At 45.5% G+C, this 26,555-nt stretch overlaps 1 protein-coding gene across 13 annotated transcripts in view; it reads right to left on the reverse strand.

Annotated features, from left to right (window-relative positions):
- LOC117410061 (rho guanine nucleotide exchange factor 11) overlaps positions 1-26,555 on the reverse strand; it is a 43,063-nt gene that overhangs the window by 3,142 nt on the left and 13,366 nt on the right. For 5 of the 13 annotated variants that reach the window (XM_059021627.1, XM_059021626.1, XM_059021623.1 and 2 more), the window contains 27 exons: positions 25,891-25,989; positions 25,143-25,185; positions 24,373-24,469; positions 24,055-24,177; positions 22,962-22,985; positions 21,811-21,946; positions 21,438-21,549; positions 20,738-20,767; positions 19,975-20,004; positions 19,484-19,619; positions 18,949-19,146; positions 18,638-18,685; positions 17,807-17,961; positions 15,919-16,059; positions 15,089-15,165; positions 14,321-14,446; positions 11,687-11,804; positions 10,768-10,946; positions 9,959-10,034; positions 9,056-9,226; positions 8,276-8,357; positions 8,040-8,120; positions 7,495-7,559; positions 6,355-6,528; positions 4,463-4,675; positions 2,203-2,313; positions 1,387-1,610 (listed from right to left, as the gene is read on the reverse strand). In XM_059021627.1, coding sequence (XP_058877610.1) covers positions 1,387-1,610; positions 2,203-2,313; positions 4,463-4,675; positions 6,355-6,528; positions 7,495-7,559; positions 8,040-8,120; positions 8,276-8,357; positions 9,056-9,226; positions 9,959-10,034; positions 10,768-10,946; positions 11,687-11,804; positions 14,321-14,446; positions 15,089-15,165; positions 15,919-16,059; positions 17,807-17,961; positions 18,638-18,685; positions 18,949-19,146; positions 19,484-19,619; positions 19,975-20,004; positions 20,738-20,767; positions 21,438-21,549; positions 21,811-21,946; positions 22,962-22,985; positions 24,055-24,177; positions 24,373-24,469; positions 25,143-25,185; positions 25,891-25,989 — 3,069 coding nt within the window. The remainder of the gene's footprint in view (positions 1-1,386; positions 1,611-2,202; positions 2,314-4,462; positions 4,676-6,354; positions 6,529-7,494; positions 7,560-8,039; positions 8,121-8,275; positions 8,358-9,055; positions 9,227-9,958; positions 10,035-10,767; positions 10,947-11,686; positions 11,805-14,320; positions 14,447-15,088; positions 15,166-15,918; positions 16,060-17,806; positions 17,962-18,637; positions 18,686-18,948; positions 19,147-19,483; positions 19,620-19,974; positions 20,005-20,737; positions 20,768-21,437; positions 21,550-21,810; positions 21,947-22,961; positions 22,986-24,054; positions 24,178-24,372; positions 24,470-25,142; positions 25,186-25,890; positions 25,990-26,555) is intronic. The other 8 variants (XM_059021633.1, XM_059021624.1, XM_059021622.1 and 5 more) reach the window with 7 other exon arrangements.

Below are 26,555 nucleotides of genomic sequence, written 5' to 3' on the forward strand. Positions count from 1 at the left end.
TCATATTGAATCACACGCCAGCGCTTTGTAGTTTTTCCATAGAAAAACCTGACACATTGAATCTAATATAGGAGGCTGTGTGGTCCAGTGGTTAAAGAAAAGGGCTTGTAACCAGGAGGTCCCGGGTTCAAATCCCACCTCAGCCACTGACTCACTGTGTGACCCTGAGCGAGTCACTTCACCTCCTTGTGCTCTGTCTTTCGGGTGAGACGTAGTTGTAAGTGACTCTGCAGCTGATGCATAGTTCACACACCCTAGTCTCTGTAAGTCGGATAAAGGCGTCTGCTAAATAAACAAATAATAATAATAATAATAATAACATGAAATGCAGTTTCTTTAATTACATAACGAGGTTAAATAAAATATCTAAAATTATGTTCGTACGGTTTCATGTCTCAATCCTAAAATTCTAGCTGATGCAAAACGTTTGGCGGCAGCTGCAAGGGTCATTAAATAATAATAATAATAATAATAATAATAATAATAATAATAATAATCAGACCTACTATTGAGATGAAAAAAAAATACATTAATTTTATTTATTTATTTATTTTTGAAGAAAATAATGAAAGAAAAACATTTTATTATCATAAAAAAAGGTCTTAGAACGACAGCTAGGTACAGCTAAATTAACGTTCGGGGTGGTGTTCCATTCTCGTTTAATTTAAAGGCTTATAATAATTAGACTCTTGTACTCGCCTACAGATGCCTTGACCAGACTGCACCCAGCTACCTCCAGACCCTCATCTCTCCCTACACCCCCACTCGACCTCTCCGCTCCGCCTGCACTAGAAGACTGGCTCTACCTCCGCTACGCTCCCCTGCCTCCAGAGCCCGCTCCTTCTCCACCCTCGCCCCCGCAGTGGTGGAATGACCTTCCTACAGATGTCAGGACTGCCCAGTCCCTGACCACATTCCGGCGCCTCCTTAAGACTCACCTCTTCAAAGAGCACCTGTAGAACTCCTCTGTTTGTATCCTGGGACACTATCACCCTTCATTAAATATGCTTTATTTTGCTCTTATCTGCCCCCTATTTTACTGCATTTAATCCTGTACTTCAGAATACTGTAATCTGCCAAGTGTTTAACCTGTAGTACTTTGTATTTAATCATATCCTGATGTAACTATCACTATTATCTGCTGTATTATTGAATTGTGGTTTGTCACACTTGAACAAAAGTTATTGTATTTCTTGCTCTTATTGTATTACTTGTATTGTAACACTTGAAATGTATTTGCTTATGATTGTAAGTCGCCCTGGATAAGGGCGTCTGCTAAGAAATAAATAATAATAATAATAATAATAATAATAATAATAATAATAACGCATCAACGCTCACTGTACAAAAAAAAACTCTCCCCACTTAATTAGTGAAGTTTCTTACCCTCAGCTTATGCAGTTTGACGGCCAGTTTCTCAATGGCCACAAAGACGGCGTCCGCATTTCGGATCACGTGACTCTGCGTCCCGCGCTCCCATTGGCTTGTCCTCGCTTCCCCGATGAACCCGCCTTCCCCCCGGGCTGACGCGGCGTGCGTGTCGCGTGTGGGGGGTTCTTCTGTGCAGGACTCCGCAGGTTCTGTCTGCATCGCCAGATAAAACGTGTTTCCTGGCAAATCAAACGTCCGTCAGTCGCCGATCTGATATCCCCGGGACGATCTCTTTCAAATCGATGCTTTCGTTTCATTGTCGGATCGAGGAAAGCAAGAGGGGAAGCTGCTTTGAGTGGCTTGGAACCTGGTTTCAGGAGACGAGGTTTCGGGGGTCACTGCGCTGCGCACCAGGCAGGGAGACTCGGGGTTTGATACAGCAAACCTCAAACTAGGTCTCCCGTCGGACTGGGGTCCCCTGGAACCAGATTTCAAGCCACCGCTGTGCCTGAAAGAAAGTGGCTTGGAGTTTCCTCGGCTTTAGGTTCACACAAATTGATGGTGTTATTTTTCCCCTGTTCCACGCAGCTCTGCGCAGTCGTGTGTTCAGTCGTTTTCACAGGAAGGAAGCAGACTAAACTGGCTGCCAGGTTCCTGAACGCAGCGTGACAGGCAGCGCCTCAATCAGGCAAACGTTAGCTGGATTTATTTTTAAGTGATTAAAAAAAACCCAAAAAAACCGCTATTCTACTCAAACATTTCACGAAAATCCGGGAGAACGGTTGGAAAAAAAAATCAAAAAAAAAATCAACTGTCTGATATCTCAGTTACCATCTCGACTGACTCCTCCCCCCTTCAGCTCGTCTGTCTGTGAACAGCCACCAGATCGGCTGGAGTCAAGGGTGACATCATCAGTGAAAGAAGAAGTGCCCGCCCCCTCAGCTGTGCAGAGAAGAGAGAGAAACAGAGAGAGGGAAAGTGTGTGCAAAAGAGAGAGGAGGAGAGGGAGAGAGAGAGAGAGAGAAAGAGAGGGGGGAGGGAGAGAGAGGGGGAGGGAGAGAGAGAGGGGGAGGGGGAGGGAGAGGGAGGGAGGGAGAGGGAGGGAGGGGGAGAGAGAGGGGGGAGAGAGAGGGGGGAGGGAAGAGAGGGTGGGAGGAGGGAGAGGGGGGGAGGGAGAGAGAGAGAGGGGGGGAGGGAGAGAGAGAGGGGGGAGGGCGAGAGAGAGAGAGAGGAGAGAGAGAGAGAGGAGAGAGAGAGAGGGGGAGGGAGAGAGAGAGGGGGGAGGGAGAGAGAGGGGGGGGAGGGAGAGAGAGGGGGGGAGGGAGAGAGAGGGGGGGAGGGAGAGAGAGAGGGGGGGAGAGAGAGGGGGGGGAGGGAGAGAGGGGGGGGAGAGAGGGGGGAGGGAGAGGAGGGGGGAGGGAGAGAGGGGGGGAGGGAGAGAGGGGGGGGGAGGGAGAGAGGGGGGGGGAGGGAGAGAGAGGGGGGGAGGGAGAGGGAGGGAGGGGGAGGGAGAGGGAGGAGAGAGGGGGGAGGGAAGAGAGGGTGGGAGGGAGAGGGGGGGAGGAGGGAGAGGGGGGGAGGGAGAGAGAGAGGGGGGAGGGAGAGAGAGAAAGAGAGGGGGGGAGGGCGAGAGAGAGAGAGAGAGGAGAGAGAGGGGGGAGGGAGAGAGAGAGGGGGGAGGGAGAGAGGGGGGGGAGAGAGGGGAGAGGGAGAGGAGGGGGGAGGGAGAGAGGGGGGGGGAGAGAGGGGGGGGAGGGAGAGAGGGGGGAGGGAGAGAGGGGGGAGGGAGGGAGAGAGGAGGGAGGGAGAGAGGGGGGAGGGAGAGGGGGGAAGGGAGAGAGAGAGAGAGAGAGGGGGAGAGAGAGAGAGAGAGGGGGGGGAGAGAGAGGGGGGGGAGAGAGAGAGAGAGAGAGAGGGGAGGGAGAGAGAGGGGGGAGGGAGAGAGAGGGGGGAGGGAGAGAGAGAGGGGGGAGGGAGAGAGAGAGAGGGGGAGGGAGAGAGAGAGGGGGGAGGGAGAGAGAGAGGGGGGAGAGAGAGAGTACAGAGTTAAAACCACACACCAGGAAATTCACCTTGAAGCACATGCAAGGAAGCTGCTGTAAAGCTGGTGTTATTTGTTATCACAGACAGACACACAGCGGCAGGTTTAATTGCATCGTCAAGCAGTGCTGTAGTCCTGAATCAGAAGGTTCCTGAAAAAAGCCATTGAAATAGCGATTTTCTTAAACAAGAATCGTAATAACACATGTAATCAACAGGTCGTGCATTTCTCATTTCTACAAGGATCTTCCACAAAGTGTCTTTCTGCTCAGTCTTGTCAGAATGCTTTACTGAGGTGTGTGTCTCTCTCTCTCTGTGTTTCTGTCTATAGGTGTGTGTTTCTGTCTGTCTCTCTCCGTCTGCGTCTCTCTGTCTATATGTGTGTGTGTTTCTGTCTCTCTCTGTCTATAAGTGTGTGTGTGTGTTTGTCTCTGTGTGTGTGTGTGTGTGTTTCTGTCTCTCTCTGTCTATAAGTGTGTGTGTGTGTGTTTCTGTCTCTCTCTGTCTATGTGTGTGTGTGTTTCTGTCTCTCTCTGTCTATAAGTGTGTGTGTGTGTGTTTCTGTCTCTCTCTGTCTATAAGTGTGTGTGGGTGTGTGTGTTTGTCTCTGTGTGTGTTTCTGTCTCTCTCTGTCTATAAGTGTGTGTGGGTGTGTGTGTTTGTCTCTGTGTGTGTTTCTGTCTCTCTCTGTCTATGTGTGTGTGTGGGTGTGTGTGTTTGTCTGTCTCTCTCTCTGTCTATGTGTGTGTGGGTGTGTGTGTTTGTCTCTGTCTCTCTCTCTCTGTGTGTGTGTGTCAGTGGCTTCGTTTGTGTCTCTCCACAGTCGTGTAGATGCGCTCTCTGTCTCTGTCGTCTTCGTCAGCATTTCATTTGAACCCTTCCTAAAGAAGTATCTGGTACTGGAAGAAGCTCCTCGTTCTCTTTTCATCTCATCAAGAGGACTGACTGGCTGAATCAGACAGCGGTGCGGAAGAGTCACGTGACTCAGCTTCACTGTTATTATGCGATTTCCGACAGCGCCCCCCGCTGGAGAGAACAAAAACATTCACACCTTTCCGAACCACCCTGAAGCTCGCGCCGGGCTCTGATTGGCTCCCTCGGGGATTGGGGGCGTGGTTTCCAGCTTCTTGCTCACGCCCCTGGGTCGGGACTGGAGAGGCGGAGCAAGCCCCTCCTGGAATCTCATTGGCCGTTCCGTCGGCGGGGGGCGTGTCCAGAGAGTCGAGGCGGACGTTCTTGAAAATCAACTTGCGAAGATTCTCGACTGAAGAGAAAAAAAAATAATTAAAAATAAAAAAGAAACGCGTGTGATTCAGCAAGCTGTCCAGCTACGCCTGAAAGCTGTGCAGCATCAAGAAAATTATGATTGAGACATCATTTAAAAAAAAAAAAATAATTATAATAATTATATACACACACACACACACACAGATAGATATCTATCTATACACACACACACACAGATAGATATCTATATACACACACACACACAGATAGATATCTATATACACACACACACACAGATAGATATCTATCTATACACACACACACACAGATAGATATCTATATACACACACACACACAGATAGATATCTATCTATATACACACACACACACACAGATAGATATCTATCTATACACACACACACACAGATAGATATCTATCTATACACACACACACACAGATAGATATCTATATACACACACACACACAGATAGATATCTATCTATACACACACACACACACAGATAGATATCTATATACACACACACACACAGATAGATATCTATCTATATACACACACACACACAGATAGATATCTATATACACACACACACACAGACAGATATCTATCTATCTCTATATATAAACACACACACACACAGATATCCATCTATATATATATATATAAACACACACACAAATGGATATCTCTCTTTCTATATACAGACACACACACAGATAGATATCTATCTATCTCTCTATATATATATAAACACAGACACAAATGGATATCTCTCTCTATATATACACACACATATAGATATCTATACACACACACACAGATGGATCTCTCTATACACACACACAGATAGATATCTATCTATCTATATAAACACACATACACACACAAATGGATATCTCTCTATATACACATACACACACAGATATCTATCTATATACACACAGACAGATATCTATCTATCTCTATATATAAACACACATACACACACAAATGGATATATCTCTCTCTATATACAGACACACACACAGATATCTATCTATATACACACACACAGATAGATATCTACATAGCTCTATATATAAATACACACACACACAGACAGATATCTATCTATATATATACAAACAGAGAGATATCTATCTATATATATAAACACACATACAAATGGATCTCTCTCTCTCTATATACAGACACACACACAGATATCTATCTATCTATATATATAAATATATACACACACACACACACACACACACACACACACACACACACACACACACACACACACACACACGGACAGATAGATAGATAGCTGTCTATCTATATATAAAAACCACATAATTTAGACATTTTATTTAACATCATGTAAATCAAAGAAACTACACAATGATATCCCAGAAAAAAAGAGAGTCCACCGGAAGCCACACACAGCAGCACAGCAAAACTTCATGTTAGATTTCAAAACGTCAAACTTGAGAGGAGAGCTTTGAAAACAGACTTTTAAAAGTTCTGAATGTAAAAAAAAAAAAAAGGAAGCTGTTGTCAGGATGTTATGAATGAATGAATGAGGTGATCTGGAGTTATTTATCAGCCGCAGCGCCCCGCGGGGGGGGGTTGGGGGGTGGATCGCGTGGTTTGTCGTTTGCAGACTCTGCAGTAATCGCTCCCGTCACGCTGTCTCACGTGAGAGACTCACCGTCCTGCAGAGCAGCGTCTGCAATCCCTCCCGCGAAGCAGGGGGGCGGGGCTTCCGTGACGTCATCGATACCGCCCGCCGATTGGTCAGCTGGAGGCGTGGGAGTGGTCACCTCGTCGGTGTCCTCAGCGGTCTCGGTTTCCATGGAAACAGAAGGCTCGACCAGGGATTCTTCCAATAATAATAATAATAATAATAATAATAATAATAATAATAATAATAATAATAACTACAAATTTATTTTTTCTTTTTGTAAAAGAAACTTGATTTATGAATATGACCCTCGCGGGACCAGTCTGAAGGAGTAGTGTGGAAATGTGTTACATGGTTTTTTTATTTTTTTTATTAAAAGTTGTCTTCTTCTCATGTATATTTATTATTCAGCTCGACAAAAATAATTCAGCTCCGAAAGAGATAAACATTGCCGTTCAGTTTAGAGCAGCTTTACCAACCCTAATCCCTACCCCATAATCCCTAATCCCTAACCCATAATCACTAACCCATAATCCCTAACCCCTAACCCCTAATCTCTAATCCCTAACCCCTAATCTCTAATCCCTAACCCATAATCCCTAATCCCTAACCCATAATCCCTAATCCCTAACCCATAATCTCAAACCCCTAACCCCTAATCCCTAACCCCTAATCCCTAACCCCTAATCTCTAATCCCTAACCCAAATTCCCTAATCCCTAACCCATAGTGTGGAGTAGCGGTTAGGGCTCTGGACTCTTGACCGGAGGGTCGTGGGTTCAATCCCGGGTGGGGGACACTGCTGCTGTACCCTTGAGCAAGGTACTTTACCTAGATTGCTCCAGTATAAAAACCCAACTGTATAAATGGGGAATTGTATGTAAATAAAAATGTGATATCTTGTAAGTCGCCCTGGATAAGGGCGTCTGCTAAGAAAGAAATAATCATAATAATCATAATCATAATCACACACAGAGTGTTATAAACGCACGGAACACCCGACCAGCTGAAGAAGTCTCTGAAACACTGGGATTAAAAGAAAGACTCGATTCTGTGCTTGTAAATGGGGTTTCCCTCCCCTCCAGTAAGAGAGGATGGTGCGCTAACAAGGCACGAGAGCCCGGATGTTCTCAAACATTTTTTTTTTTTTTTGGTCTTCTGTTCTTACCCGAGTTGTAGTCCACGCTTCCCGTTGTCCCCGAAGACTCGGGTTCCAGATCTAAACTGGACGAGCTGGAAAAGAAACCGTTTCGTGAGATTGAAATCCAGCGGCCTGGCCTGTACGTGTTATTGTGTTCTCATCGTAAGTCAGACGCTTTGCTAGTTTAGGATTGGGCAGGGCAGCGTTTGGGTGAATGGAAAGTGAATTCAGAGAGAGAGAGAGAGAGAGAGAGAGAGAGAGAGAGAATATGAGAGCATGAGAGAGAGAGAGAGAGAGAGAGAGAGAGGGGGGAGAGAGAGAGAGGGGGAGGAGAGGGGGGAGAGAGAGAGACAGAGAGAGAGAGGGAGAGAGAGACAGAGAGAGAGAGGGGGAGAGAGGGAGAGAGAGAGAGAGGGGGAGAGAGGGAGAGAGAGAGGGGAGAGAGAGAAGGGGAGAGAGAGAAGGGGAGAGAGAGAGGGGGAGAGAGACAGAGAGAGAGAGAGAGAGAATCGCAAAGAGAAATTTCGCAAACACAAGGAACACAGACCCGACAACCGGAAGCGAGAACTCACGTTACAGCAGCTGGCCTGTGATTGGCTGGAGCTTGTGACTGCGTGGCCAATGAGACGGCTTCTTCCAGCAAGTCCTTCCAACTAAAAAATAAAAAGAAAAAAGGAGGAGGAGATGGCTGTGAGCTACACTGTAGACAGAGAGAGAGACAGCGAGACAGAGAGACAGAGACAGAGAGAGACAGCGAGAGAGAGAGCGAGAGAGAGAGAGAGAGACAGACAGATCGTTTGTGACTCACGTGTTTTTCTCTGATGAAGTTCCAGCCACCAGTTCATAGATCTGCCTTTCTGACGTGCTGATTATAAATAAAGCCTTTTTGTCTGAGAATCAGAGAGGACAGGAGTTTAGCGAGCGAGCGCACACACACGCTCGCGCACACAGACACACGCACACACACGCTCGCGCACACACACGCTCGCGCACACAGACACACGCACACACACGCTCGCGCACAGACACACGCACACACTAAAGCTGCAACAATTAATCCAGCAGAAAAAGCCAGTTAAAATTCCCTTCTGCGAAACAGAGCAGGCGAACCAACAAGGACATGTAGAACACTAGACTATTCAAAAACACACACAAAAAAAAAAAAGACAGTAAAAAGTATGTATGCGGCCGTGCCTTTACCAGGGGAGACCCTCGGGGACCCCTGCGCTCCCCTGACTGTGTGACTCCCCCCCTGCACACCACGTGGCCGTGCCTTTACCAGGGGAGACCCTCGGGGACCCCTGCGCTCCCCTGACTGTGTGACTCCCCCCTGCACACCACGCGGCCGTGCCTTTACCAGGGGAGACCCTCGGGGACCCCTGCGCTCCCCTGACTGTGTGACTCCCCCCTGCACACCACGCGGCCGTGCCTTTACCAGGGGAGACCCTCGGGGACCCCTGCGCTCCCCTGACTGCGTGACTCCCCCCCCCTGCACACCACGCGGCCGTGCCTTTACCAGGGGAGACCCTCAGGGGGGTCCCAAGAACTCTTTCAGGGACTGAAACAAACAGACCGCTGTTCTTCTCACCAGTAGCTACCGATCGGACTAGCACTGAATCCAGCCGGACGATGGGACTGAAGAACATTTTGAGGTCCGAGCCGCCTCCTCCCAGTGTCTTGGTGGGACATCGCAGGACCAGTCGGTCATCCACTCGCTGCAGCAGGACCAGCAGATCTTCCAACAGGAGGGCCTGGAGCTCTGAAACACAGACACCGTTCCGCGGTCGGCACACGGTCAAATTTTTATTTTATTTTAAGCAATTTGACTCCTTTATTGAGTAAACGAAAGTTTTGCATCACCCTAGAGTTCTAGGATTGAGAAATAATAATTATTTATTTTTTTAAAAACCTATAGGAACATCATTTTGATCTTTAAGTTAACATCGTGTAAATCAAAGAAACTACGAAATGATATCGCATGAAAGTCTATACCGGAAGCCATAATAGTAGTACAACAGTATTTCATGTTAGATTTCAACAGGTAGACAGACAGACAGACACGCAGGCAGACAGACAGCCACACAGACAGACAGGCAGACACAGACAGACAGACAGACGCAGACAGACAGACACGCAGACAGAGACACACAGACAGACAGACACACAGAGACACAGATAGACAGACACACAGGCAGACAGGCAGACAGGCAGGCAGACAGACAGACAGACAGACAGACACGCAGACAGACAGAGACAGACACACAGGCAGACAGACAGACACACACGCAGACAGACAGAGACAGAGACAGACAGACACACAGGCAGACAGACACACAGGCAGACAGACAGACTGAGACAGACACAGAGACAGAGACACAGATAGACAGACACACAGGCAGACACACACAGGCAGACACACAGGCAGACACACAGACACAGAGACACACACAGACAGACACACAGACAGACAGACACACAGACAGACACGTACCGATGGTCTTGTCTTTGCTGACCCTCCACGTCAGCGGACCCTCGTGGATCATTCGTTTTGTGGTCAGGTCGAGGTTCTGGATTGAAAGAAAGTCTCGTCCAGTCAAAATCACCCAGAATTAATCACAACATTAAAACAACGCTGCATTTACAAAAACACTGAAAAAGAAAGAAACTTCACAAACTCAAAAACAACAAAAACGTTTCCACTAGAAGTCCGACGTCTTTCAAGAGACGCTGCCCAGAGCACCACATTAATACAGCAAATTCATACAAACATTCAGAGCTGTTTGTATGTGGTGTCACTTCCAAGCACACAGAGAGAGAGAGAGAGAGAGAAAAGAGAGAGAGAGAGAGAGATGAGAGAGAGAGGGAGAGAGAGAGGGAGAGGGGGGAGCAGGGAGAGAGAGAGAGAAAGAGAGAGAGAGAGAGGAGCAGGGAGAGAGAGAGGAGAGAGAGAGATAGAAGAGAGAGGGGAGAGAGGGGAGAGAGGAGAGGGGAGAGAGAGGAGGGAGAGAGAGATGAGAGAGAGAGAGACAGAAAAGAGAGGAGAGATGAGAGAGAGAGAGAGAGAGAGAGAGAGAGAGAGAGAGAATATGTGTGTGAGACAGAGGGAGACAGAGAGAGAGGAGAGAGAGAGACACAGGAAACACAGTGAGAGACACACAGAGAGGAGAGAAAGACAGAAAGAGAATGTGTGAGAGAATGTGAGAGAGAGACAGAAAGAAAGACACACACAGACAGAGACACAGAGAGAGAGAGAGAGAGAGAGACACACACAGAGAAAGAGAGAGAGACAGACAGACAGACCTTGAACTGCGCTGCGACGGGATTGGTCGTCCTCTCCAGGGGCGTGAGGTCCAGCTTGCGCTGGTATTGGTCCAGCCTGTGTCTGTTCTCTGTCTCCTTGACCGCCTGGTTGACGACCTTCAGGATCCCGCGGCAGCAGTGCTGAGCACGCTTCAGCAGAGGAAGATCCGGGTTCAAACCTGACACACAGGAGAGATCACAGTTACTCACACGCTGCGCTACAGCCGCGCTGCACTGCTCACAACAGACAGAGTCCAGTGAAAGCTGCTGAATAATGTTCCCTTGTTAACATATTGAATTCCACCCCCTCTATATAGAATGAACTCCCTCAGCTTCATAGAGTCCAATGAAAGCTGCTGAATAATGTTCCCTTGTTAACATATTGAATTCCACCCCCTCTATATAGAATGAACTCCCTCAGCTTCACAGAGTCCAATGAAAGCTGCTGAATAATGTTCCCTTGTTAACATATTGAATTCCACCCCCTCTATATAGAATGAACTCCCTCAGCTTCACAGAGTCCAATGAAAGCTGCTGAATAATGTCCCCTTGTTAACATATTGAATTCCACACCCAGCGCTTTGTAGTTTTCCCCCATTTAATACAGTTAGGTTTTGACTGGAGCAATCTAGGTAAAGTACCTTGCTCAAGGGTACAGCAGCAGTGTCCCCCCCACCTGGGATTGAACCCACGACCCTCCGGTCAAGAGTCCAGAGCCCTGACCGCTACTCCACACTGCTGCCCTGCTCCGTTAGCTTTCACGATGCTTTCCGATACTAAAACAACGTTAAAAATATATATATATTTGGCTTCCAACAAACAAATCAACCTGATCTGTGACATTTTTAAAAGGAAGAGAGAGCAGCGGCGATTAGCAACGCAGCAGCGTGACGGAGAAGAATAACGAGAACAAACTCACTGTCCGTGTATTTGATGATGTTCCCCAGCAGCAACGGGTACTTGGTCAGCCGCTGCATTTCAGAGACCAGCAGATCTTTCAGCTGTAATCGCCGGCACTGCGGGTTAGCTTCACACTCCTGCCAAGACAAAACAAAACAAAAATAACAGTCAATTAAAAAAAAAAAAAAAAAACACAGGACCAGAACCAACTTCACATTTCAAACACTTTGCGCATCTTACAAATACGTTGGTTTCAGTTGCCGTCGTTATTTATTATATATTTTTACAGCGTCGTTCCTTCGAAGGAATTGGAAATTGAAAAAAACAGGAAAAAAAAATTAAATAAATCGACCCAGACCGAATATAACTGTATTCAACTCTGTGTGTGAGTCTCTCTCTCTCACCTGTATTAGCTGCTGTGTGAATGCTGCTCCCTCTCTCTCTCCTGTAGTAGCTGCTGTGTGAATGCTGATCTCTCTCTCTCTCTCTCCTGTATTAGCTGCTGTGTGAATGCTGCTCTCTCTCTCTCCTGTATTAGCTGCTGTGTGAATGCTGCTCCCTCTCTCTCACCTGTATTAGCTGCTGTGTGAATGCTGCTCTCTCTCTCTCTCTCCTGTATTAGCTGCTGTGTGAATGCTGCTCTCTCTCCTGTATTAGCTGCTGTGTGAATGCTGCTCTCTCTCTCCTGTATTAGCTGCTGTGTGAATGCTGCTCCCTCTCTCTCACCTGTATTAGCTGCTGTGTGAATGCTGCTCTCTCTCTCTCTCTCTCCTGTATTAGCTGCTGTGTGAATGCTGCTCTCTCTCCTGTATTAGCTGCTGTGTGAATGCTGCTCTCTCTCTCCTGTATTAGCTGCTGTGTGAATGCTGCTCTCTCTCTCTCCTGTATTAGCTGCTGTGTGAATGCTGCTCTCTCTCTCTGTCCTGTATTAGCTGCTGTGTGAATGCTGCTCTCTCTCTCTCCTGTATTAGCTGCTGTGTGAATGCTGCTCCCTCTCTCTCACCTGTATTAGCTGCTGTGTGAATGCTGCTCTCTCTCTCTCCTGTATTAGCTGCTGTGTGAATGCTGCTCTCTCTCCTGTATTAGCTGCTGTGTGAATGCTGCTCTCTCTCTCCTGTATTAGCTGCTGTGTGAATGCTGCTCTCTCTCTCTCCTGTATTAGCTGCTGTGTGAATGCTGCTCTCTCTCTCTCTCCTGTATTAGCTGCTGTGTGAATGCTGCTCTCTCTCTCTCCTGTATTAGCTGCTGTGTGAATGCTGCTCTCTCTCCTGTATTAGCTGCTGTGTGAATGCTGCTCTCTCTCTCTCCTGTATTAGCTGCTGTGTGAATGCTGCTCTCTCTCTCCTGTATTAGCTGCTGTGTGAATGCTGCTCTCTCTCTCTCTCTCTGTCCTGTATTAGCTGCTGTGTGAATGCTGCTCTCTCTCTCTCCTGTATTAGCTGCTGTGTGAATGCTGATCTCTCTCTCTCTCTCTCCTGTATTAGCTGCTGTGTGAATGCTGCTCTCTCTCCTGTATTAGCTGCTGTGTGAATGCTGCTCTCTCTCTCCTGTATTAGCTGCTGTGTGAATGCTGCTCTCTCTCTCTCCTGTATTAGCTGCTGTGTGAATGCTGCTCCCTCTCTCTCACCTGTATTAGCTGCTGTGTGAATGCTGCTCTCTCTCTCTCTCTCTCCTGTATTAGCTGCTGTGTGAATGCTGCTCTCTCTCCTGTATTAGCTGCTGTGTGAATGCTGCTCTCTCTCTCCTGTATTAGCTGCTGTGTGAATGCTGCTCTCTCTCTCTCCTGTATTAGCTGCTGTGTGAATGCTGCTCCCTCTCTCACCTGTATTAGCTGCTGTGTGAATGCTGCTCTCTCTCTCTCTCTCTCCTGTATTAGCTGCTGTGTGAATGCTGCTCTCTCTCCTGTATTAGCTGCTGTGTGAATGCTGCTCTCTCTCTCCTGTATTAGCTGCTGTGTGAATGCTGCTCTCTCTCTCTCCTGTATTAGCTGCTGTGTGAATGCTGCTCTCTCTCTCTGTCCTGTATTAGCTGCTGTGTGAATGCTGCTCTCTCTCTCTCCTGTATTAGCTGCTGTGTGAATGCTGCTCCCTCTCTCTCACCTGTATTAGCTGCTGTGTGAATGCTGCTCTCTCTCTCTCTCTCTCCTGTATTAGCTGCTGTGTGAATGCTGCTCTCTCCTGTATTAGCTGCTGTGTGAATGCTGCTCTCTCTCTCCTGTATTAGCTGCTGTGTGAATGCTGCTCTCTCTCTCTCCTGTATTAGCTGCTGTGTGAATGCTGCTCTCTCTCTCTCTCCTGTATTAGCTGCTGTGTGAATGCTGCTCTCTCTCTCTCCTGTATTAGCTGCTGTGTGAATGCTGCTCTCTCTCTCCTGTATTAGCTGCTGTGTGAATGCTGCTCTCTCTCTCTCCTGTATTAGCTGCTGTGTGAATGCTGCTCTCTCTCTCCTGTATTAGCTGCTGTGTGAATGCTGCTCTCTCTCTCTCTCTCTGTCCTGTATTAGCTGCTGTGTGAATGCTGCTCTCTCTCTCTCCTGTATTAGCTGCTGTGTGAATGCTGCTCTCTCTCTCCTGTATTAGCTGCTGTGTGAATGCTGCTCTCTCTCTCTCTCTCTCCTGTATTAGCTGCTGTGTGAATGCTGCTCTCTCTCTCACCTGTATTAGCTGCTGGAATCGCGGTTCTTTCCTCTGCTTGTTTTTGATCAGCTCCAGGGCCAGGGCTTGATGGCTGCAGAACTGAGACACGATCTCCTGGAAATCCTCTCCGGCCGAACCTTCAAACTGCGACACGGAAACACGGAAACAGCGACTATCAATCTGGAGGAGACCCCGCCTTCACACCATCACCCTCTATACAGAAAACCAACTCCCTCAGCTTCATAGAGTCCAATGAAAGCTGCTGAATAATGTTCCCTTGTTAACATATTGAATTCCACCCCCTCTATATAGAATGAACTCCCTCAGCTTCATAGAGTCCAATGAAAGCTGCTGAATAATGTTCCCTTGTTAACATATTGAATTCCACCCCCTCTATATAGAATGAACTCCCTCAGCTTCATAGAGTCCAATGAAAGCTGCTGAATAATGTTCCCTTGTTAACATATTGAATTCCACCCCCTCTATATAGAATGAACTCCCTCAGCTTCATAGAGTCCAGTGAAAGCTGCTGAATAATGTTCCCTTGTTAACATATTGAATTCCACACCCAGCGCGTTGCAGTTTTCCCCCCATATACTTAATGGTAAAACTGTACTGCTGTCATTGATTCCAGTATAGACTTTTACGCGATATCATTTTGCAGTTTCTTTTGATTACATGATGTTAAATAAAAGATCTAAAAACTATGTTCATGTCGTTTTTTCCACATGGACTTCACCATTACTGGCGAAAACGTTTTATAGTTTTAATTTTTTTTTTTTTTACCCTTGCAAGCATGATGTCGCCAATGGCGTTTACAAAAGATGAATCTCGGAGTCTCTTCATGGAATCACACAGGGAGGCTGTCAGGGAACAGAAACCAAAAACACACACATGTGAACAGCAAAAACTAACAGCATATCCTCCCCCCCGAACCCATCAAGCACCCTCGTCCTGGTTTGAGGAACAGCCTACTTTTGCAATTTATTAAAAAAATTGCCTTCAATTTTCTCTTTGAAACCTCATTATTATTATTTATTTCTTAGCAGACGCCCTTATCCAGGGCGACTTACAATTGTTACAAGATGTCACATTATTTTTTACATACAATTATCCATTTATACAGTTGGGTTTTTACTGGAGCAATCTAGGTAAAGTACCTTGCTCAAGGGTACAGCAGCAGTGTCCCCCCACCTGGGATTGAACCCACGACCCTCCGGTCAAGAGTCCAGAGCCCTAACCGCTACTCCACACTGCTGCCCACATTGTCAGTCTGATTTTGTTAACCCAAAAAAAAAAAAAAAAAGTTACTGCATCAAATCACAAATGGGTGAAGTGTAGATAGCCACTGGAGTAGCACTTCCTTCCCTCCCTCCTAGTCCCTCAGCTCTAACCGTTAAGCCAGCGCCTCTCCCGATCCTTCAGCCACAGCCGCTGGAGCCTCATCACAGCATGAAGAGAATTCACGAGCGAGAGCCGACTGACCTCAGTGTTTGAATATCCCTCCCCCTTCCCACCCGTTTCCTCGGTTCTAACCGGGATCATGCTGTCCTTCCACCCCAGAATCTCGGATCACGCGAAACCGGATCCCCTCTGGGAAAGAACCATCGTCTTACCGTGTACTTCGATGACTGCCGGCAAGCTGGGGAATATGCAATTCAGCTCCTCCGAGTTTAAAACCGTTTTCATCTTCTGATAAAACACTTGGTCTAAAACCCGTAGCGTCCGAAGATGAGACGACTCAGTCGTGAACAGTTCTGAAAAAAATAAAAAATAAAAAAAAATAATGTTTAACAGGACGTTAAGAATATTATAAACGCTGCATCTGAAAGGTTTGAAAATTCGGGGCGACCGGGTTCTCAAAACTCAAAGGTTTTGCATCACCTAGAATTTTAGGACTGAGAAAAAAATATAAAAAACTACATGAAACATAAATTTAGATATTTAAGATCGTGCAAATCAAAAGAGAAGCTGCAAAATTATAAATATAAGTCTACACCGGAAGCCATAATAGTAGTACAGGAGTATTTCATGATGTCATATTCTTTAGATGGAAAACTACAGAGCCCTGGGTGTGGAATTCAATATGTTAACAAGGGAACATTATTCAGCAGCTTTCATTGGACTCTATGAAGCTGAGGGAGTTCATTCTATATAGAGGGGGTGGAATTCAATATGTTAACAAGGGAACATTATTCAACAGCTTTCATTGGACTCTATGAAGCTGAGGGAGTTCATTCTATATAGAGGGGGTGGAATTCAATATGTTAACAAGGGAACATTATTCAGCAGCTTTCATTGGACTCTATGAAGCTGAGGGAGTTCATTCTATATAGAGGGGGTGGAATTCAATATGTTAACAAGGGAACATTATTCAGCAGCTTTCATTGGACTCTATGAAGCTGAGGGAGTTCATTCTATATAGAGGGGGTGGAATTCAATATGTTAACAAGGGAACATTATTCAACAGCTTTCATTGGACTCTATGAAGCTGAGGGAGTTCATTCTATATAGAGGGGGTGGAATTCAATATGTTAACAAGGGAACATTATTCAGCAGCTTTCATTGGACTCTATGAAGCTGAGGGAGTTCATTCTATATAGAGGGGGTGGAATTCAATATGTTAACAAGGGAACATTATTCAGCAGCTTTCATTCCACTCTATGAAGCTGAGGGAGTTCATTCTATATAGAGGGGGTGGAATTCAATATGTTAACAAGGGAACATTATTCAGCAGCTTTCATTGGACTCTATGAAGCACAACGAGTTCATTCTATAGGGTGTTGATGCAACACTTTTGGCCAGAGCTGTAGCTGGTGATGCATTATGGGTCGTATTTTACAACAGCCCAAAACGCAGGGAATGCAAGAGCTACTGGAACAATTTTTTTAAATTTTTTTTTTTTAATTAACAACAAACTTAAACAAAAACAAAAGGACGAGGCTTATCAAGTTGTTTTTTTTTTTTTAACTGCATTGGGCACTTTGAACCATTTTGTTAATCGTAAACATTATCCACACAGCTTTAAAACACTCAGGAACAAACACAGATAACGCCTGTCACTGCGATTGCCTACATCAACCTCTTAATGTGCGTCAAAGTTTATTTTTAGCAGCGCTGTGGTTTCACAGCAACGCTCTTGGCGTTCACAAAAGACATTTCAATAGCACTGTTGAAATTTACACCTTCTTGAAAAACCTAAAAAAGTGAAAATCAGGCAGCGATCTCAATACTCAAAATTAAGGGCAGCAGTGTGGAGTAGCGGTTAGGGCTCTGGACTCCTGACCGAAGGGTCGTGGGTTCAATCCCAGGTGGGGGACACTGCTGCTGTACCCTTGAGCAAGGTACTTTACCTAGATTGCTCCAGTAAAAACCCAACTGTATAAATGGGTAATTGTATGTAAAAAATAATGTGATATCTTGTAACAATTGTATGTCGCCCTGGATAAGGGCGTCTGCTAAGAAATAAATAATAATAATAATAATAATAATAATAATAGCTACCGTAAATGACGGCCTGTCTCTCAATCTCCCTGGGCTCAAGCGTTGACAGGAGGTCCCGCCCCACCGTCTCCTGCCAGTTCTGAGATTCGGGGTCGTCCTCCGACAGATTGGGGAGCAGATTTTCGGGGTACATAGAATTTGGGGAGTCCATACTTCTAAAAGCAGAGAAAATTAAAAAGTTAGAATCACTGGTTTGACAAATAGGAGACAGCGCCTGAGACTTTTTAAAAGCTGTTTGAGACGTCTGATTAAATCACAAAGCGGTCTCAGATTTTCACACACGAGCGCCTGTTTCTATATCGCTGATTACTGAGCGGAGATTGAAATCCTCACCCCCGGAGGTGTTTTCATGCAGACGGGTATATAAAGGATATAGATGACGCGTCTGGAGGTGTGCGGAGACGTTTCCACACGGGTGTAGAGCTAGAATTTCTGCTCGCTCCGATACACATTACTGAAACACTCGATAGCTTTTTCTCACAGGACAAATGAAGAACTGAAAACGATTAAGCTGAGCTAACAAGCGATCCCTGGTGTAATTGTGGGCAGCAGTGTGGAGTAGTGGTCAGGGCTCTGGACTCTTGACCGGAAATATATATATATATATATATATATTTGACTTGTTTGTATTTGTCGGCTCATCTGTGACTGGTTTTGTACGGTTTTGAATTTCTGTCGTTACTTTATCTGCACAGTGCTTCCAGATGATTTGTCACGAAAGGCGCTATAAAACACAGATCGATCGATAAATAGGATGACAGGTGCTATATAACCAATAGATTGATTGATTGATAGACAGACAGACAGAGTCCTCCGAGTCTCCTCTCTCACCTGCGTCGAGATTTTGGCGTGTAAGGTGGGGTAGCGTTTTCCATAGACCTGCAAAAAAAAAATCAAATCGATTGACCCAAAACTGATCTCCGCCCTGCCTCTTAGCTCCTTGGTGGTTCCAAAAAGGGATCTGGCATCATTTCAGCTTTGAACTCGAAATCGACATTGAAAAAAATTAAAAAAAACTGCTGTCAAAGTAATTCTGATTCCTGCAGCATCACTGTAACCCACTGAAATTAAAACAGCCTTGTAATCGTCACTGCAAGGTCTGGAACAGTACCTGTGCCTGACCCGGGTCTCTGCGTCCTCACCTGGCTGAGAGGCTGGAGGCCGAGGAGGAAGCTGATTGGTGCAGCCGGGGCCCCTCCCCCTCCCTCTCCCTCTCCTCTGCTGCGTCCTCCATGTCGACGTCGCTGCGGGACCGAGGCACCGCCTCCACGCGGGGCTTTCGGAGCTCGCCCTGGGTCTTCAGAGACTCGGAGCGAGCCAGCTTCACTGAGCCAGGAGCCCTGAGGAGCACAACGTGTTAAACAAGCCACCCCTCCCTCCGCACAATCTACACACCTCTCTGTGCTTTACAATGCTTCCCTATGCTTTACCACACCTCTCTGTGCTTTACAATGCTTCCCTATGCTTTACCAGACCTCTCTGTGCTTTACAATGCTTCCCTATGCTTTACCACACCTCCGTGTGCTTTACAATGCTTCCCTATGCTTTACCACACCTCTCTGTGCTTTACAATGCTTCCCTATGCTTTACCAGACCTCTGTGCTTTACAATGCTTCCCTATGCTTTACCACACCTCTCTGTGCTTTACAATGGATTCAATGCTGTCGTATCCCCTACCTGTCACTCTCCAGCAAGTGTTCAGTCAGGCTCCCAGTGGACAGACGTTGGGCGTTCAGGTCGGGCGAGTCGGGTGAGTCGTACTGGTGGGTGTTTTCAAACTGCAGAATCATATTTCGAACACTCCCAGGCAGAACTACACAGAATTAACACACAAAAAAAAAAAAAAAAAAAAAATCCACATAAATAAATATATATATATATATATAGTTTCGAAATCTCATATTGTTGTCAGTTTTTCCGTTAAGTATCTGGGGAAAACCACAAAGCGCTGGCATGCAATTCATTCTGCTGAATTAACATTAGCCAGAGAGCTGTGGCGTTTGAGTTCGAGCAACACTCCGAGTCCAGAGAAAAAAGCCGCTACGCAAAAAAAGGGTGATCGCTGTGAAACGGAAACGCCAGGCGGCTGGAGGTAGGAGCAGGAGCAAATTAAAAAAAAAGAAAGAAATCATAAGGAAAAAAAATCATGTTTTTAAAAAAAAAGTTACCTTCTGTGGGGGATGAAGAAGCATGAATTTCTGAAAAAAAAAAAAATTATAGATAGATAAATAAATAAATAAATAAAGACTCAAGAAAGTATAATTTGAGGGACAGGCTTTTATTAATTCTGCAAACGCAGCCCAGCCCTTCAGAGACTTTGACGACTCCTCGCTATAAAATAACAAAACCGAAGCCTAAAAATGATCCATTGGCGTTTTTCTCCTCCACACAAGTGATGAGAAAGTGGTTCGATTTTCTATGTGTTGAGTTTCACAGCCGGTGTGAAATTTCACTGCTCTGCTTACAGGAACACAGCGTCTAACTGGACTCAAAACAGGACGCTGGGAATTATATACAGATAGATATGTTATAAATAAATATGCCTGTGATTTTACGCTTTCTAAAAAAGGCTGAAAATTTCTAGAATGGAGCATACTGATTTAGAATCTATCAAAATGACCTTAATGAATAAACGAAGGTTGTGTTCTGATGTTTTCTGTAAGAAAATAGATTTGATACTTGGAGTTGAGGAAACTGAGACTGACGAGCCCCGACTGCTCCATTCTGAGATGTTAACGCTGGAAAAAACGTGTCTGGGGTTTGCTAATTTGACACAGATCCCTATTGAAGACATCAGCTCTGAAGCGATTCCTTAAAAATACTACCCACCAAAATAAAATTCAATTAAAAATGACACAAAGAAATAAATAATAATAATAATAATAATAATAATAATAATAATAATAATAATAATAATAATAATACATTTACCTTCCGCTGGCGATAAAGGAAGATGAAATGCTGAAAAAGTGGAAATAAAACGATGTAAATAAATACAATTTTAAAAAAATGTATGAAATGAAATTAAAAGAAAATAAGGAAACACAAAAATCTAATATGTGTAGAAACCTCCTCGTTCCTCTCTGTTAGTATATTACCAAACACACTTCAAACTGATGTGAATTCGTTTCTGTTTCCTGAACAAAACTATTATTATTATTATTATTATTATTATTATTATCATTATTAATTAAATTAGTCATTTAGCAGACGCTTTTCTCCAAAGCGACTTGCAGAGACTAGGAGGGTGAACTCTGCATCATCAACAACTGCTGCTGCTGCTGCTGCAGAGTCACTTCCAATAGGAGCTCGTTTGTTTGACGTCTCATCTGAAGGACGGAGCACAAGGAGGTTCAGTGACTTGCTCAGGGTCACACACACACAGGGAGTCAGTGGCTGCTGCAGAGTCACTTCCAATAGGAGCTCGTTTGTTTGACGTCTCATCCTGAAGGACGGAGCACAAGGAGGTTCAGTGACTTGCTCAGGGTCACACACACACAGGGAGTCAGTGGCTCAGCTGGGTGATTTTGAACCTCCTGGTATCAAGACCCCTTTTCTTTTAACCGCTGGAGCAGCCAGCCCCCTGACCTCCTGATAAAGGACCGAGGAGGTCACAGGGCTGAGTTCTTACTGGACTGGGAGGAGGCCCCCTTGGGCTTGGCGATGTATTTCAGGATGGGGTTGCGTTTCCTGTCTTCCCCGCTGTCTCTCTCTTTTTCCTTGTCTTTCTTTGCAGAGCTGGGCTGTGAAAACAACGGAGAGACGGAGAAAGAAAATGCATTTTTTCAGTGAACCTTTTTATTACACGATGTCAAATAAAATATCTAAATTAAGTTCATTAAGTTTGTTTTAAAAATCAGGTTTCAATCCAAAATTTCTAGGCGACGCAAATCTTTTGGTCTCCTGAAACCACGTCCCAAGCCACACCCCGCGACTCCCCTCGGGTGTAGTCGTTCTGGGGGGGGGGGGGGGGGGGGGGGAGGAAGGCAGGAGTGCAGTCTTACCTTCTTGGTTTTTGGGAAGAACGGCAGCCACTTCTCTCTCTCCTGTGGCTTCTCCAGCAGGTTGAAGGCCCTGGAGTCTCGCAGCTTGATCCCCGAGTACCTCAAATACAGCAGCACGGCCGCGGCCATGGGGGAGCTGAGAGCGGGAGACAGAAACAGCGGTCAGGCCAGGGGGAGGGGCCAGAGGAGAGGGGCGGGGTCAGTGGAGGGACAAGGGGAGGAGACAGAGGAGAGGGAGGGGTCAGTGGAGGGCCAAAGGGAGGAGCCAAGGGGAGGGGAGGGGCCAGGGCAGAGGGAGGGAGGGGCTTCTACTCCTGTTTTCTAGCACAGTTTGGTTTGTATGGTACTGAATATAAAACAGGACTTTATATATATATTTTTTGCATAAATGTAGCATTTTAGAGGATTCTAGTGTTCTGTGTGCGGATCTACCACATGTTTCCAATTCATTATCTCTCTCTATCTGTCTGTCTGTCTGTCTGTATCTGTCTGTCTGTCTGTCTGTCTGTCTGTATCTGTCTGTCTGTCTGTATCTGTCTGTCTATCTGTCTGTCTGTATCTGTCCGTGTCTGTATCTGTCTGTCTGTATCTGTCTGTCTATCTGTCTGTATCTGTCTGTCTGTCTGTATCTGTCTGTCTGTCTGTATCTGTCTGTCTGTCTGTCTGTCTGTCTGTCTGTCTGTATCTATCTGTCTCTGTCTGTCTGTCTGTCTGTATCTGTCTGTATCTGTCTGTCTGTCTGTCTGTCTGTATCTGTCTGTCTGTCTGTATCTGTCTCTGTCTGTCTGTGTCTGTCTGTCTGTCTGTATCTGTCTGTCTGTCTGTATCTGTCTCTGTCTGTCTGTATCTGTCTGTCTGTCTGTATCTGTCTGTCTGTCTGTCTGTATCTGTCTGTCTGTATCTGTCTGTCTGTATCTGTCTGTATCTGTCTGTCTGTCTGTCTGTCTGTATCTGTCTGTCTGTCTGTATCTGTCTCTGTCTGTCTGTATCTGTCTGTCTGTCTGTCTGTATCTGTCTGTCTGTATCTGTCTGTCTGTATCTGTCTGTCTGTCTGTATCTATCTGTCTGTCTGTATCTGTCTGTATCTGTCTGTCTGTCTAAAGATGTTTTATTAAAACCACAGAGTTAATATTAAAAAATAACTTATTTACCTTCTATCCTCCTCATGTTTCGACCTGAAAAAAAAAAAAAAAACACAGCAAGAGACTCTGTGTTAAAAGCGGTTGTGAATACGAGCAGCGCGATCGCTCCGTGGAAAACGCACACAACGAGGAAACGTGAACGACGAAGCTCGGGAAGGAGCGAAACTCAACTGCAGGTCGACCGATTACACACTACAAAATCACAATTACAAATTACAGCTGCGCCGGTGTGACGTGCTTCAACTGCAAAACACAACGACAACATCGCTGCAATTAAATCACACGGTCACAACAACTCGGACCGAGCCCAGGTCTGTCAGAAAGGAGGACCGGACACTTCCAGGACCTCTGACGGAGCCCAGGTCTGTCTGAAAGGAAGACCGGACACTTACAGGACCTCTGACGGAGCCCAGGTCTGTCTGAAAGGAGGACCGGACACTTACAGGACCTCTGACGGAGCCCAGGTCTGTCTGAAAGGAGGACCGGACGCTTACAGGACCTCTGACGGAGCCCAGGTCTGTCAGAAAGGAAGACCGGACACTTCCAGAATCTCTGACGGAGCCCAGGTCTGTCAGAAAGGAAGACCGGACACTTCCAGGACCTCTGACAGAGCCCAGGTCTGTCAGAAAGGAGGACCGGACGCTTACAGGACCTCTGACGGAGCCCAGGTCTGTCAGAAAGGAGGACCGGACACTTACAGGACCTCTGACGGAGCCCAGGTCTGTCTGAAAGGAGGACCGGACACTTACAGGACCTCTGACGGAGCCCAGGTCTGTCAGAAAGGAAGACCGGACACTTCCAGAATCTCTGACGGAGCCCAGGTCTGTCAGAAAGGAAGACCGGACACTTCCAGGACCTCTGACAGAGCCCAGGTCTGTCAGAAAGGAGGACCGGACACTTACAGGACCTCTGACGGAGCCCAGGTCTGTCAGAAAGGAGGACCGGACACTTACAGGACCTCTGACGGAGCCCAGGTCTGTCTGAAAGGAGACCAGACACTTACAGGACCTCTGACGGAGCCCAGGTCTGTCTGAAAGGAGGACCGGACACTTCCAGGATCTCTCACAGAGCCCAGGTCTGTCAGAAAGGACACAGGACTTACAGGATCTCCCACAGTGCAGCGGCCTGCTTGTCCACAATCTGTCTCTCTCTGCTCGGGTCTCCGTCCAGCTGCTGCAGATCACCTTCTCCAAACAAGCTGCCCAAACCCATCATCTGTTTGCTCCTGAGAGGGGGTTTCAAAAAGGGTGAGGAAAAAGAATTAGACTCTGAAGCTACCGTATTGAGGCTGGCTGGTTAACATTTAAATCAGATTTGACCAGAAAGTGCAGAATTGAAACCCAGTTGAAAAAGGGTTAAGTGGCTGTATTTAGTTAAAAAAAAGCCCGTCCCAATGTGAACGCATTAGGAGTCTGGTCACCTGTAGTCCTGAATTTGATCCTGGATTTCCGGGAGGACTAAGTGCTGGACGTCCGACAGCGGACCACGGATATCCTCTTGGCTTTGAATTCTGCTTTCTGAAAACACACAAAAAAAAAACACACAAATAAACCCTACGTGTGCATTGTTAAAAAACTTCTACAGCACAAAGAATTTAAAATTAATTCGATTAAAAAAAAAAGTAAATTGGAAGGGTAGATATTTTGTAAAAATAAATAAATAAGTTTACTATAAGTTTTTGGCAGTATAGTTTTTGTTTTTTAATATATAAAGTGCTGATGATACATAAAGTTTAAATCAATATACAACTACAGCCTTTCCATCGCCTAGAATTTGAGGATTTTCGTGTTCGATGTTGAAATGTCAATTTCTTTTCAGTTTATTTCTCAGTATATAAGGGCAGCAGTGTGGAGTAGTGGTTAGGGCTCTGGACTCTTGACCGGAGGGTCGTGGGTTCAATCCCAGGTGGGGGACACTGCTGCTGTACCCTTGAGCAAGGTACTTTACCTAGATTGCTCCAGTAAAAACCCAACTGTATAAATGGGGAACTGTATGTGAAAATAATGTGATATCTTGTAACAATTGTAAGTCGTCCTGGATAAGGGCGTCTGCTAAGAAATAAATAATAATAATAATAATAATAATAATAATAATAATAATAATTGAATGATACAGGGTTGAAATTAGCATAAGCAGCTAGAACACACCATTTAACAGCTAACTATAGTTCTGTATAAAAATTAATCTTACCTATTTCACTGTTAATATCTTCTGGGACGTGGATTTTTAGCGGCTGCAAATGAAGATAAAAAAAAAAGGAGAAACCAAAATCAAAAACTTGTTTTTTCAATTTTAATAAAATCGCGGATCCCTTTTATACGAGGTATACAAATTTCAATGCTGCAAATCCCTCAGCTGATGCGCTATCCTTGCACTATTGCACTGCTAACCTGTCACTGTAGATCTAACTCGCTGTGATCCTAACTTGTTGCCTCCTGGTTCATATTGTATTCTAGCAGTGTTATTATTATCAGCACTGTCTGTAAACCGCACTGTGTTTAAATATGAAGCTTGCATTGTAACCCTGTCTGTGCTGCCCTGTGACTCGGGTGCGAGTCGCCTCCTCTTTTCCCTCTGCACACTTTATCACTCTTCCTTAAATGCGCTTTACTTGCTCTTATCTGCCCCCTATTTTACTGCACTTAATCCTGTACTTTAGAGTACTGTAATCTGCCAAGTGTTTAATCTGTAGTATTTTGCATTTAATCATATCCTGATGTAACTATCACTGACACTTATCTGCTCCGTTATTGAATCGTATTTTGTCACACTTGTACTTGCTTGAACCAAAGTCATTGTATTTATCTTGATCTTAATTGTATTAATACTGTGATTCTTGAAATGTAATTTTGTTTACGACTGTAAGTCGCCCTGGATAAGGGCGTCTGCTAAGAAATAAATAACCAACGGTCCAGTGAAATGGACAGAATTTACTCACAGCGTCCTTCTCTAGAAAATGCGCAGAGATCTGCAACGCAAGCGAGCGAGCGTCCTTCTGACTGGAGCTGAGATAGGCTTCCACTGACAGATAGAACAACTGCAAACAAACACACAGAGCGAGCGATCGCAGGGCAATACCGTTCTGAAACAACGACTGGAAATGACAGCACGAGCAAAATCTTAAAAAAAAAAGAAAGAGCAGAAGGAAAGAGAACGACAACTGAGGCTAGAGTTTCTGCATCGCCACCCTTATAGGATTCTGCTTCGTAAAAAAGTCCAATGAAAGCTGCTGAATAATGTTCCCTTGTTAACATATTGAATTCCACCCCCTCTATATAGAATGAACTCCCTCAGCTTCATAGAGTCCAGTGAAAGCTGCTGAATAATGTTCCCTTGTTAACATATTGAATTCCACCCCCTCTATATAGAATGAACTCCCTCAGCTTCATAGAGTCCAATGAAACCTGCTGAATAATGTTCCCTTGTTAACATATTGAATTCCACCCCCTCTATATAGAATGAACTCCCTCAGCTTCATAGAGTCCAATGAAAGCTGCTGAATAATGTTCCCTTGTTAACATATTGAATTCCACCCCCTCTATATAGAATGAACTCCCTCAGCTTCATAGAGTCCAATGAAACCTGCTGAATAATGTTCCCTTG

The sequence above is a fragment of the Acipenser ruthenus genome, unplaced genomic scaffold (assembly GCF_902713425.1).
Source record: "Acipenser ruthenus unplaced genomic scaffold, fAciRut3.2 maternal haplotype, whole genome shotgun sequence".
Lineage (NCBI taxonomy): Eukaryota > Metazoa > Chordata > Actinopteri > Acipenseriformes > Acipenseridae > Acipenser > Acipenser ruthenus.